General features: G+C 46.0%; 1 protein-coding gene and 1 long non-coding RNA gene across 4 annotated transcripts in view; both read left to right on the top strand.

Annotated features, from left to right (window-relative positions):
- Nucleotides 1-2,655, top strand: part of dqx1 (DEAQ box RNA-dependent ATPase 1) — a 21,283-nt gene extending 18,628 nt beyond the window's left edge. For all 3 annotated transcript variants that reach the window (XM_064307970.1, XM_064307972.1, XM_064307971.1), the window contains one exon: nucleotides 601-2,655. In XM_064307970.1, coding sequence (XP_064164040.1) covers nucleotides 601-805 — 205 coding nt within the window. In that variant the 3' untranslated portion in view covers nucleotides 806-2,655. The remainder of the gene's footprint in view (nucleotides 1-600) is intronic.
- Nucleotides 2,656-7,127: 4,472 nt separating this feature from the next.
- Nucleotides 7,128-11,232, top strand: LOC135239814 (uncharacterized). The gene is made up of 3 exons (XR_010325501.1): nucleotides 7,128-7,607; nucleotides 9,003-9,117; nucleotides 10,554-11,232. It is a non-coding gene; the product is annotated as an uncharacterized LOC135239814 (long non-coding RNA).
- Nucleotides 11,233-12,869: the final 1,637 nt, after the last annotated feature.

Raw genomic sequence — 12,869 nt, 5'->3', positions numbered from 1 at the left:
CTTTAAAAAGTCAGAAAGTTCACTTGTTTGTTAATTCCATAACCAAAGGTCACTTGTAGGTGAAGGTGTGTGTATATTTTGAAAGTAATATACCCATCTTGTCAGTGTAACTATGTGGCCTCCTAAATCCAGAAAAGATTCTCAATGAAAAAAGATTTTAAAACGTAAACTTGTTTTCAGTGGGAGCCCAGGTGTACCCTGGGAAGCACTGCATTGGAGACCACAGTTGGCTCCCTCTCCCTGTTTGCACTGTGATTAAGTACAAAGAAGGGCAACTAAATTGGTTCCATATGACATGATTAAATTACAGGAAATGTTTTAATACATTTCATATCTTTTGGCTCAGCAAAAGACTAGCAGGGGTTTTGATGGATGTTTATAAATTTTTAAAAGTGAGTAATGAAGCAAGCTGCCAAAAAACAAAAACAAGATATTCTAGTTTTACTTTTGCTAGAACAGCAAAATGAATAGATGGAAATTACTACATCTTTAAAAAGTCACACTTACTTTGTGGAGTCACCATCGCAAATGCAAGCTAGTTCTAGGGCGGAGTCATTAACCTTTTGTTCCCCCCCCTCCTCCGGCTGTCCCTCCTGATAGGCTGGTGGAGCTGGCTCCGCAGTATTACCTTGGCAACCTGCCGGCCAGCGAAGGGCGGGACCTGCTGATGGAGCTGCGGCAGAATCTGGCGCCGGCGGATGATCAGGGGGCCGAGGGGGCCGAGGGGGCGGGGCAGAGTCAGGACCAAGACCCGGACAGCGAGACCCAGAACACGGACAGCACAGAGATGTGTCTACTGCAGTGAAGAGCCTGGAGAGCACCAGAAATACTGACTGACACACACACGCGCACGCACGCACACGCACACACACACACATACACACTCATGCACGCACACACACACACGCACACGCACACACGCATGCACACACACACGCACACGCACGCACACAAACACACACATACACACTCATGCACGCACACACACGCACGCACACGCACACACTCATGCACGCACACATGCATGCCACACACACATACATGCATACACACGCACACATGCACACCACACACGCATGCACGCCACACACACATACATGCACACACACAAACGCGCAAGCACGCACACACACATACACACACACTGAAGCTCGGACACACAAGCACACGCACATGCATGTACGCACACACATACATGCACGCACGTACACACACATGCGCACACGCACAGTCACAAGCTCTTCTCACACACGCTACTCTTCTCGACAGTGCAATATAGTTTGAAAAATATGAGAGCTTTGAGCTGAAGCTGAACAACACACTGTTGTCCCAAGCCTTAGTAGCTGCTTTCATCTGAAGGAATACTTTGAGTGGACCTGTTTTAGCCTTAACTGGTGCAATTGCAGATGTACTGGGACAATCAAACTGAATAATGAAGTGAGTAATGCTTCACAGTGGATAGTTCAAATACTCAAGGACAAATCACAGAGAATTGTGATTGAATTGGAAAAAAATTTTGTAACTGTCGGAGAGACAAAAAAAATGAAACTACATTCATTTGCAATTAACTATTTATATGCCATACGTATGTATCATTTATGATTTGCAGTATGTGGATGTTGTCACTCAAGGTACTCTTATTGTTTTGTATATAACTGTGGACCAGTGACTGTCTTTATATGAGACAAAAGGCTCAAGAGACACCAAAAGACACAATTTTATATGTGCACACATACAGTATGTATGTTTGACATACATATTCTGGATCTGTGAATGCCTACTATCATTTCTCACCCTGGCCACCAGGGGGGTGCAGTAATCCCTCTTTGTAAGCAGTCAGTCCGTCCACATGCAGCCTGTTCTGCACGGATCTAAAAATCTCCAGTCCTGGTTGGGGGGGGGGGGGCATGATGCCTGCAGGTTTTTGTGGTTTGCTTTCATTAAGCAGCCAATCAGAGTTTCTGTTTGCAAACTCTAGCGAATCAGTGAGAGAGCTGAAACAGATAGAAAACGCACAGACTGGCTGGTCCTTCAGGAGCTGAGATGAATGTGTTTACAAGTGAGGCACGAGGTGGGCATGGTCCTAAAGCCATCTGCTACGTGAATTCATGGGAGTTCACACCTTTCCTTTATACATGGGTCGTGCATTATATTATTACTATTATTATTATTATTTGCATGTTAGGGGTTCTGTTCTGGAAGTACCACTGGACTGGCCCGCTTTCAACGCTTAAGTTCTGTTTTTGGGTCTGGTTCCCCAGGGGTCAGTGTAAGGCCCAATAGGCAGCACAAAGACTTGCACGGATGCGATTGGACCAAACCCGTCTGGGACTTCTGGTGGAATGAAGCCTATTGATCCTCAGGTTTGGGTTGGGCTGGGTTGGGTTGGGTTGCTTTGAGGTGAGGGGCTTATTGTCTTGGCTGTGAAATCACACCCTGTTTATGATCTCTTTTTCTAATACTCAGTGGGTACTCAGCCTTTTTTTTTGTTGACCTCTGACCTCTGACCACTTTGTGCCCTCCCCTTTGTTGCTTTACCAATCATATATTTTTGTGTTGTGTTGTGTGTGTGTGATGGGGGAGAATAAAAAAAACCCTCTGCCATCTCACATTGTGTCTCTTGCAGTGATGAAATTAAATTTAAAAGCAAAATGACTCCTGCTTTTCCTCCAGGGTGCGTTTCCGAGAACTTTCTGGAATGGTCTGACCTTTTCCCGATTCAGCTCACTTCCCCTCATTCTCCGCCATCTGCAGCTACACGTACCTCAGATTCTGTAGGCTCAACAGATACTCAACTCTTCAAAAAATATCAAAAATTCTGTCTCCCTACCATTAAAGCCGAATAATTCCAAATTGATGCATCTTCTGAAAATTTGTTAAGAGGTGTGTGACCGCGTACAGTACCTTGCTATTGGATACTGGACGCTGTGATATAACACCAGAACCTCCTGTAGCTGGGAATCAGAGAGCGCTGGGGGAAACGACAGGAGTGGAGTATCTGTTTCACCTGAAGCATCTTTGACATCACCCTCTAATGCCAAACAGTTTCATTTATCAGCGTTTTAACATTACGCGCTTTCGTGTCTTACAAGCCGAACCAATTTACCCCGTTTCGGGCTTGTAATCCAGTCCTGTGAGCCAGAGGTATCACCACTGCAGCAAAGTGACATTTAGAAACCTGAGGGAGTTTGATGGAGCGCTCATTCCAGATTACCTGCTACCTTTTGCATTGTAAGCAGCTATCCATTTATTTTCTATCAATACTAATGAAATACAAAATATTAACAGAACCTACACACGAAAGTTATTTTGCGGTTGAATTAAATATTTTCAAAGTTCCAAGAGTTGGCTTAAAGCTACCAGTGGTTTAGGATGTGCTAAATATTGCTTGCATCCTTGGCGTGGATTCAGTTTGTCACTGCTCGGTATTTGGTGGAACCAAAAATGCCACAAACTCTTATTTCTGCTGCGCGTGTTCACCACAACATTCATCTTACTGCTGAAGGATTGTTTCATTAGTTTCACATGTTTTATGTTGTTGTTTAGAGTGTGACATAATTTTTTAGAAATCATTAAATTGTCAGCTGAAAATGATCTTCTGCAGGGAGGGCTCAGTCTTGCTCTCAGGACCCGCCTGGTTTTGCTGCCAGTGGCCTGGATTCAATCAACATTTATCAAATAAACTCTATTGACAAGTCAATGCCAGCCTGTCACTTCTTCTGCACAAACTCTAATTGGCACATAAATTTCAGTGAATGCGCCAAACTAAAAAATATATATATGTTCTCGCATTTAAGGTCAAAAGTTAAGGACGAAATTTGATCGAATTCCAGGCAGCATCTTGATCAGTTGAGGTTGTTTTAAAAAAAAATTTTAAGTGTTTCCTTAAACTTTTATTAACACAGTACAGATTTAGCTTGTTTCCATACATTTGTCTCTGAACCCTTCCAGTAATGGTGCATTTCCAGTGGCCTGGTGTGCAGGCTTTCAGCCATTTCGGGTCCCACTGATCTCACTGGCTCTCCCTGGAGCCCGCTCACCATGCTGCCCTCTGAGGGTTTCTTATGGAAAGGGGGGGGTGTTAATTTCCTCCGCCAGAATTCCAGGTCCGATTGTTTCCAAAGTTGGGGGTGGGGGGTGGGGGGTGGGGGGGGGATTCACGGTGAGGGTTGAAGGAAAAAAGGTCCACTAGAAACCGCGAGTTCGCGAGATGAAAGATGAGAACCTCCCTGCCTGTTGCCGCGCGCGTTAAAAACAGGCTTTCCCGCCGCTGATGCTCTCGGCGGCCAGAGGGAGCGCGCTGTGCTCTGTGCGCAGCTTCAGCTGCAGCGGGCTGCGTGCGGCTGCGTGCGGCTGCGTGCGGCTGCGTGCGGCTGCTTCCTTAACAATACAATTTACAAAGTTTCATTTTGTGTGAATAAAAAAAAAGGCCGATGCCCTTCCCTTGTGGTGAGGTCATAGCTGCGGCGAGGAATGCCTTCAGATCGCAAAAAGAAAAGCCATCTGCTCTATAAATGGCTTTTTCTGCAAAAACCAAACACTTTGACTGCGCTGATGGCTAATTGTAATCACATGAAAGGATGCAACCAATTCGTTTCGCCTTTTTTGGGGGGGAAGAGGGGGGGGGGGGGATTTGCACCCTAAAGCAGTGATGTGTAAAAACTGAATGTAAACAACCAGTTTAACACAGTTTGACTAGATAGAACTGTGTGACACTTAGCAATAAGGGATGGTTCGAAGCAGATCCTGAAGTAGATCTGATTGAATGATAGATTGATTATGAACTGTTATGTGATGGACTTTCTTTACCTTTTAAGTACTGTGTCTAAGAATGACTATTATCCATTAAAAATGTGTATACTGTGCGTGGGTGTGTACATGTGTGTGTGGGTAAATGCATGCATGCGTGTGTGCATGTGCGTTTGTGTATAGGCGTTGAATGTTGAGTAGTTAGTGGAATCTTTTCATGTTATTAAGCCTTTAATTCTATAAGGATTAATTCTTTTCTTTTGATGTTTTCATATGCTGTGTTTCACATGCATTTTGTTCCACATTTGAACATATGTCAGGCTACGCTCAGCGGGTAACAGGATCAGAAAGCTAGAGAGGCTCTGTGTTAGAGGATAACAGCACGAGAGAGAGAGAGAGAGAGAGAGAGAAAGAAACACAATCTGTGATGAATCATGTGTGCTCATTAGCAACTTTCTGGATTACGAACGCAACCATCTAGCCCCTCTAATGTCTCTTCTTTCTTTAGCTTATGGAAACACCCCCCATCCCCACCCCCCAATTCAGAGGTGTACAGTACACACTTTTCAGGAATGCCCGATGCAGAAAACAGCAGAAATGGTCCTTGATCTTCAGGAACAGAAAGCAGAGGTCTCTCTCTCTCTCTCTATCTCTCTTTCTCTCTCGGAGTTTGGCAGATGTTTCCTAAAAAAAACACGTGTCAGACGCGATCCCTCGGTCCCGTTTCTGTAGCGGCCTCGCTCCCCTGTCGCGGTAAACCTGTCGCACGCCGCTGCAGTCGCGCGCTGCGTTCGCTGCGACGGGTTCAGCGGGCTGCGTAATGGCGCTGTCATGCTCGTGTCACACTCAGGAGCTAGCGCCGCGCTAAACCCCACGGTTTAAACCCGTCCGCTAACGCTCGTAGGCGCTCAGTCCTACAGTCCCCCTCCCCCCCCCCCCCCGGCGCTGCCCCCACCGCCGCCCCCGCCCATTAAAAGACGGTCGATGGGACTCTGTTCGCCTCCCGCCGTGTGAGAAGTAGTGCGAGCACACACCCGTGCGAGCAGGCCGAATGTTGCTCTGATTTATTTGTAGTTGCTAAATGAACCAAAGAGCATTGCTATTGTGTGGCTTTTTCAAAGAGAGGTTAAACAAACTAATAGAAAAACCAAGAGTGAAGACATGACAATTATTCTTAGTCTCTCTCTCCTCACTGGTTGTCTGCACACAAGTGACCTGGTGAGGGATAAGCAATGAGAAACAGATGGAATCACAACATTCGGAAAAAAAATTAATCCATTTAAATTCCATTTGTGATAAGAAGTGAGGCAGGTCAGGCCTGTTCTGGATATCCACAGTTGAGCTGATTCCCCTGGGGATCTAAGCCAGAACAGTGAGTCGGCTTCTTCAGGTTATTTTCTGTCACCTTGAACACCGCCAAGGTCGCTTTCTCTGCTACCAGCAGCAAATACTAAGTTTGGGTTTATAAAAAAAATGTACAATACCCAGTAATGACCACTAGGGGTAGTGAATGGGCCTCCTTTGAAATTCAAGCATGCATTTGAGCGGTGCAGTTTTTCACAGGGACCACTAGTGGGAGCTAATGCATCTCATTTTAAATTAACTGTGGCCTTTAAAAGTTGCGTGGGCTGGCATTGGGCATTGTGTACCTATGTCCTGTAAATAAGGACTTGGAACGGCCTGTTCGGAATACAAAAACAAAAAAGGGCCCAAATTTATCAAATTCTACCTGGACCCGTGGCATGGTATTAGAAAACTTCAGAACAGATGCATCCCACGCAAAACACTAATAATTATCTTTATGAAAATGTCAAAGAACAAGGAAGCATAATTATCAATAAATCAAGGCGAGGTCACAAACCGTGCTTAACAAGCGTGACTTTTATTTCAAAGGCCACGGTAAACACAGTGATTCGATCTTTAAGTTCACCCTTTACAGCAGCGCTGAGTAATAGCTAATGTACTTCTGCTCCGCGCGCGGTGACTCCACATATCATGAGGGCTAACCAGAAGGTCACCTGCGTATTGTGTACACTGATGACGGTTCTATCTCCGAAGCTGAAACATTGCAATTCCAATTTGACGCATGTTATGAATATTTATGAGGAGGCGTGGCCAAGGACGAAACCCGGGAGCGGAAATGAAACGTCTGTCCATTCATAAAGTGCAATTTAACAACAGAAACTCCTGCCAGCAACCAGAACCGCTGTTGTGTTAAGGCCGACGGACTGTGTTAATTTATGGATGTATGGATGAGGGATAAGGTTGGGGGGGTGGGGTGTGACCAGGTGTGTTTGAGCCTTGTCCTCAAGGTGTCCTGATGTTTTTTGTTTTCAGCTGAAAATTGACAAATTTTGACCCAAGAAAACAAATTTTACATTATTTCAAGAAAATCTAACCTAGGCTACTCGCTGTACACTTACCTGTACCTGACATATCTAGCTGTGCTTTGAAAAAAAAACTAGATTATAAATATATCTCTGAAAAAACCTCTGTTTTCTAATTAGATGTTTTGTGCAGACCTGGTTGACTTAATTTCCCAAGCTAGACAGATCTGATTGATTGCTGACATTGATTTGGAGGAGGAGAGAAATACATTCAAACTGCATCATCAAACTATATTTCAAACGGAAATTGTCCCTTGCTGTCTAGGCCACGGGATGACTAGGTGCAGCAGGTCTGTGCCATCACTCATGCAGATGATATGCGTAAATTTATTTAATTTGAGCCAGAGTGCAGTCCTCTTCTGTTTGTGCTTGTCCCAGTTGGACACGATACATCACGCCCGTGTTACCTTTAAGATTAAATTAGCAACACGTGTTTTTCCAGACGCTGATCTGACGCGTGACCCCGTGCAGGTAAGCAACAGCCTCTTTCAAGTCACGAAGGTGGCAAGCAAACAGCAGCATTGAGAGTGTTCGGGCGCATCTGCTCCGTAAAACGCCGTTATACGCATTTCATCGGCGCGGGTTTTTGGCGCGCGGGTATCCTCGGAAAGTGAGGTCGCTGTCAGCGGATTAACGACTCTGAGTTATCGGCGTTCCTGTCCTGCCGCGAGGGACATCTTTCACTACCTCAGTCTGCAGAGCACGGACGGTCGCAGACGGAGCGGTTCGAGGGGCGCGGCTCTGACATTACCCATATGTCTCCCGGCCCTTCCCAGTCACCGGATATGAACCCAATCAAGCATTTATGAGGGCGTTCTGGAGCGACGCCCGAGTCAGCATTTTGCGCTTCCATCAGCTAATCGGCAGTTTATTGGCTTTCTTGCGGAAGGGTGGCACGACGTTCCCCCGGTGTAATTACACACTGCTCGACTCGATTAAGCGACACATACAGGCTGTCCTGGCCGCACGTGACCTGAACTATTAATGATTTTTTTAAAATTAAAATGTAAACGCAACATTTTTTGTTCACTATCTGTATGTTTTTTTTCCCTGCTCCATACCAGCCAGAAACCCTTTCTTAACATTTCTTTTATATACCTGTTATTTAGAATCCATCTCCAGCGGTGTTTGGGATTCCTTCCGCCAGGGCTTTATCTGAAACCCAGCAGTCACGTCCTTATTAGCTCCGAGATTAATTTTACTCAGCTCTAAGCGAACCTCTCTGCCACCTCACGCACCCCAGATCAGATATAATGCATTTCCCTCAGCTTGAAAAAAAAACCGAGATACGCACTTGAAGGCTCCGCTAACAGGTTTCATAAACCCGTTAGAAACCTCTTCGCGGAAGTACAATAAAAGGAAAATAATGTCTGCCTTATATCTTTATTTCGCATCTTGACAGGAGAAGCATTTGTTACTAGTCTGCCCAGTGGGTATGTGGAGGTTTGAAACTGGGCTTTTTTACACGGACTTCTAAATGCATGGACTAAAAAAAAGCCAACGGCTATAAAAACGGGGGGTCATAGCGTTCTTATTGGATATCCTGTACCGATGGCATATCCAGCACTTGTGTCATATGATGTTTTGTAGCAGTGTGCCTTATTTGCAAGCGACAAAAAACGTCATGCCACGTTAAGACAGATATCTTGTAATTTCAGCTGTTAATAGGTTTAAGGTCAGAAGTCACATTGAAGTACCACTGCAAAGCACCAGTTTGACGTGACCTTTGACCTGTTCAGGTCATGTTGGAGTGTGAGAATGGGTTCTGGGTAAACCAGTGCTTCCAGCATTGTCAGCAGTCCGTTTAAAGTAGGATCATGCCTGCTGCCTTCATTTTTAAAAAGTATGCATATTTTTTTAATGCAGGTGGACTGTTATTTACGGTTTGGAAAGCATTTCTTCCTCTGTGGTGCGGTGAGGCTGGATATGAATGCGAAACACCTGAAGAAGAGCTGGTCGGTAGTGGGTGACATGGAACGAGGTGAGTCAGAGGGGCGGTGGGGGGGTATTGGGGGGGAAGGGTAAGGGGAAGGGAGAGAGGAGGAAGAGTAGAGATGGAGGGAAGAGAAGTGGAACAAAGGGAAGCCACGCTAACCTGAGATCTGTGTGTGTGTATGTGTGTGTGTATACGCATCTCTAGAGTTGTTAAGTTAGTACATCTGCATCTGTCATGAACTTCAGCAGCCGACTACATTTGCCACTGTCGCAGACACTGGAGCACTAGGGTGCAGTGCTGGTGGGTGGGGATGGGGGGGGGGGTTATTAAAATCTTAAAAGTGCCGCGGCGCGCGTTCGAACACCGCCATCGGCGTCGTCACTCTCCGGGGGGGGCGGGGCTCGGGGCGGAGCCACAGACGCAGAGGCAACCGCCAGAGGCCCCCGGACCGCCGGTCAGAAACTTTCTTTTGATTCTTAAAAGATTTTGTCTTTTTCGGCTCTCTGGCGGAAGATGCCCCCCCCCCCCCTTCGATGACCCGCCCCGCCTGCTACCGGGCACGCTCCGTTCAGCTCAGCGGCCTCGCGGTTTTGGGGACATCTCCCTGGGCCCCGGGAGTGCGGCCTGTAATCCTTCGGCGGGGCTCTGAAAGGGACGCCGTCGCTGTGCGCGAGCCTGGAAATAAAACATGATTAAAGCCAGTCTCCCAGTCAGAGGCTGCAGACCCTCACGCCTGCGTGGAGCTTTACACCGTCCTCCTGAGGCCCCGCTCATCATTTCTGTCCCGTCGGCTTTTTCAACAAGTCTCTGGTCTTAATCTCAAGAGCCATGCGACGTTTTCTGCCATCTAAGACACTGGTATTAGGTCAAAAAAATGTAACTTAACTTAAACTTTTTAAAGCCGGATTTCACGAGGTTAAACAGTGTAGTCCACTTTGAAAAATACCTTTTTCTAACTCTACTGTAATTCAGTATTTTGTTATATATTTAATATTTCAGGCATGTTGTATCGGTGTAATATCAGTGAGTGAACAAATCTGTGGTTGTTTCAAAAATCACTGACAAAAATACTGTAGATATAGCAATGTGCTGTATATAGAAACAGTCTTACACTGCTTTTTTTCTTTTCTCGAAATGAGCATATCTAATGCCTGAACCGCAATATGATGCTGCATTTGAACTTTGGCTAAATGGTGGCATTCAGGCCACTCAGTTGAAATGTCAAAATAGCACATTTTAGTTTTACCTCAATTGTTAAGACTGAAAGATAATTTGCTGCATTTCCATCCTTATTCTGAATGTGTATGTGCTTATATATGCTGGAATTTTGGAACGCGCTGTAAATTTTGGGTGGTTTGGTGGCGGACACAGCGTTACTCTGTGATAAACCTGTCCGGCGGGGAGGACAGTCCCGTCTTGTTTTATAATGTGATCAAAGACCCCGCCAGGCCAGATTCGTCTTCTGTCTGTTTCTCATTTAGGGTGATGTCAGCCTGTTCTTCATCTTCCTGTGATTCCTTCTGAAGGATGTAGGATGTTTTGAAACACACAGTGACTTTTCCCTGTCGTTAAGTATAATATCAGGAGGTGATGTTTTTTTGTCAAAAAGACTTTTAAAAAAGAATATGTTTTAGCTGGCCTGCAGAACACAAACAGAATCTTGTTTTCCTAAACGTTTTGTACAAGGCCCCGAAATATTGGGTTGGCTAAGCAATATAGACTGATTTCAAACAAAAATGCCTTTTTTAGCTCATTTATTACGCTGAAAGTAAAAGGAAAAACAAATGATTACCTGGCATTGATAAATCACTCTGTGAATATTTAATGTTTTGACAGCTGAAAATTATAAAAAGAAATGGGGTGATTTATTGATACATGCATTTATGTAAATGGTGTTTGTACAGGAGCGATTCTGTCTTAAAGATTTTCATTATTATACTGAAAATATTTACCGTATACACACGCATACCCAGACGCGCGCACACGCATACACATGCACACATGCACACACGCACGCAGGCACGCATGCACACACACACCTGACCGTATCGTTAGCATATCTCAAACATTGTTTGATCTGATCTGTCAGGGTGTGCAATGAGGATCATCTCCTGTGTAAATAACCAATCAAACGTGAGCACAGCCTTTGACAATTCCCCTGTGTAACATCATAAACGAAGAAGACGACCACCTCTTCGTCTCTCTTGTCTTCTTCCTGCCTCTCTTCTCTCTCTCTCTGTCTCCCTCTCTCTCTCTCCTCTCTCCCTCCTCCTCTCTCTCCCTCCCTCTCTCTCCCTCCTCCTCCCTCCTCTCCCTCCTCTCCCTCTTCTCTCTCTCTCTCTCCTTCTCCTCTCTCTCCCTCCCTCCCTCTCTCTCCATCGCTCTCTCCCTCTCTCTCTCTCTCCCCTGTCTCCAGCGCCCAGCCCAGCCCAGCCCAGCGCGGTGGGGCAGCACACACCCATAAGGAGGCGGAGACGCTTGCTGGGAGTTTGGAAAGCGTGGCGGAAATGTAATTAAGGACCGAGAGGAAAGGAGACGGGACTGTGACTGAGAGACAGAGACTGAGACTTGTGAGGAGTCCAGGTGGTGTGTGTGTGTGAGTGTGTGTGTGTGTGTGTGTGTGTGTGTGTGCGCGTGTGTGTGCGTGTGTGTGTGTGTGTGTGTGTGTGTGTGTGTGTGTGTGTGTGTGTGTGTGTGCGCGTGTGTGTGTGTGTGTGTGGGGTGGGGGGGATGGTGGGTGGAGCCTGTGCCGCTCCAGCCCACTTTCTTCCTGTGTAGTTTAATGATAGCCCAATAATTTAGAATCGAATCAATACGCAATGTTCAGGGTGGGTGGTGTAATTGATTGCACGACTAAAAGCACAAATACACAAAATAATTTAAATAGAGGACTTCTGGGTCCCAGGTTCACCTTGTGCTTACACATACATACACACACACACACAAGCATACACCTGCATATACATGTACACACACACAGAAGCATGCTCGCATATATACACGGCTCGCATACATGCATACGAACACACGTGTTGGCACACGCACACACACTTACGGGCACGTGATCACCAGCATTCAGGGTAATATTGGGCCAGCTCAGGAACACGTATGCGCTTTCAGAACACAGATATGCGCTGAGAAAGCAAAGCAGGTGGACGGATGACAGGGGAGCCAGTAACCTGGCTTCTGAACCGTGCGATTAAAACTCATTCTCCCTCCAGGGTCCTTACTAAAGAGACAAACACAGGAAACGCACAAGTCTCGGTTTTAACGCAAGGACCGGGCGATGAGGGTTCTCGTGCCGGGTGAACCGGCATGGTAGTATATATGCAAATGTAATTATATCTGTGTGTATAGCCTATGGATGTATGTATGTGTAAAGGTATATGTGTATGGGTTTTTATTTTATTTTATTTTTAAATTTTATTTTCATTATTGTTCTGCACGCGCCAGGTTGACGCGCCTCCCCCTCTGTCCCTCTGTCCCGTTTACCTGTTGAAATGCCCGTCTTATTTAAATAGATGTGCTTTATACGAGCGCCCCAGTGTCTCCTTTGGGGTATTGTCTCTGAAGAGATTGGGTATGTTCTTTGTCTATGGGCACTGTCCCATACTGACCGCCTTCTCTCTGTTGTGAACTTTGGCTGATGTCCGCGGGACGGTCTCTGTTTCTCGCTCCTCCCGCGCTGTCCCGCTAGGTCGGTAGAGAGGCGGCGTCCTGGCTGAAACGCATGCGAGCACACCCCTGCGTTATTAGGAGAGGACGCTTTGCTCAAGCGGTGGTGACTCAGTGGTCAC

Source organism: Anguilla rostrata, chromosome 14 (assembly GCF_018555375.3).
Source record: "Anguilla rostrata isolate EN2019 chromosome 14, ASM1855537v3, whole genome shotgun sequence".
Classification (NCBI taxonomy): domain Eukaryota; kingdom Metazoa; phylum Chordata; class Actinopteri; order Anguilliformes; family Anguillidae; genus Anguilla; species Anguilla rostrata.
This window is presented reverse-complemented; position numbering and strand designations above follow the sequence as displayed.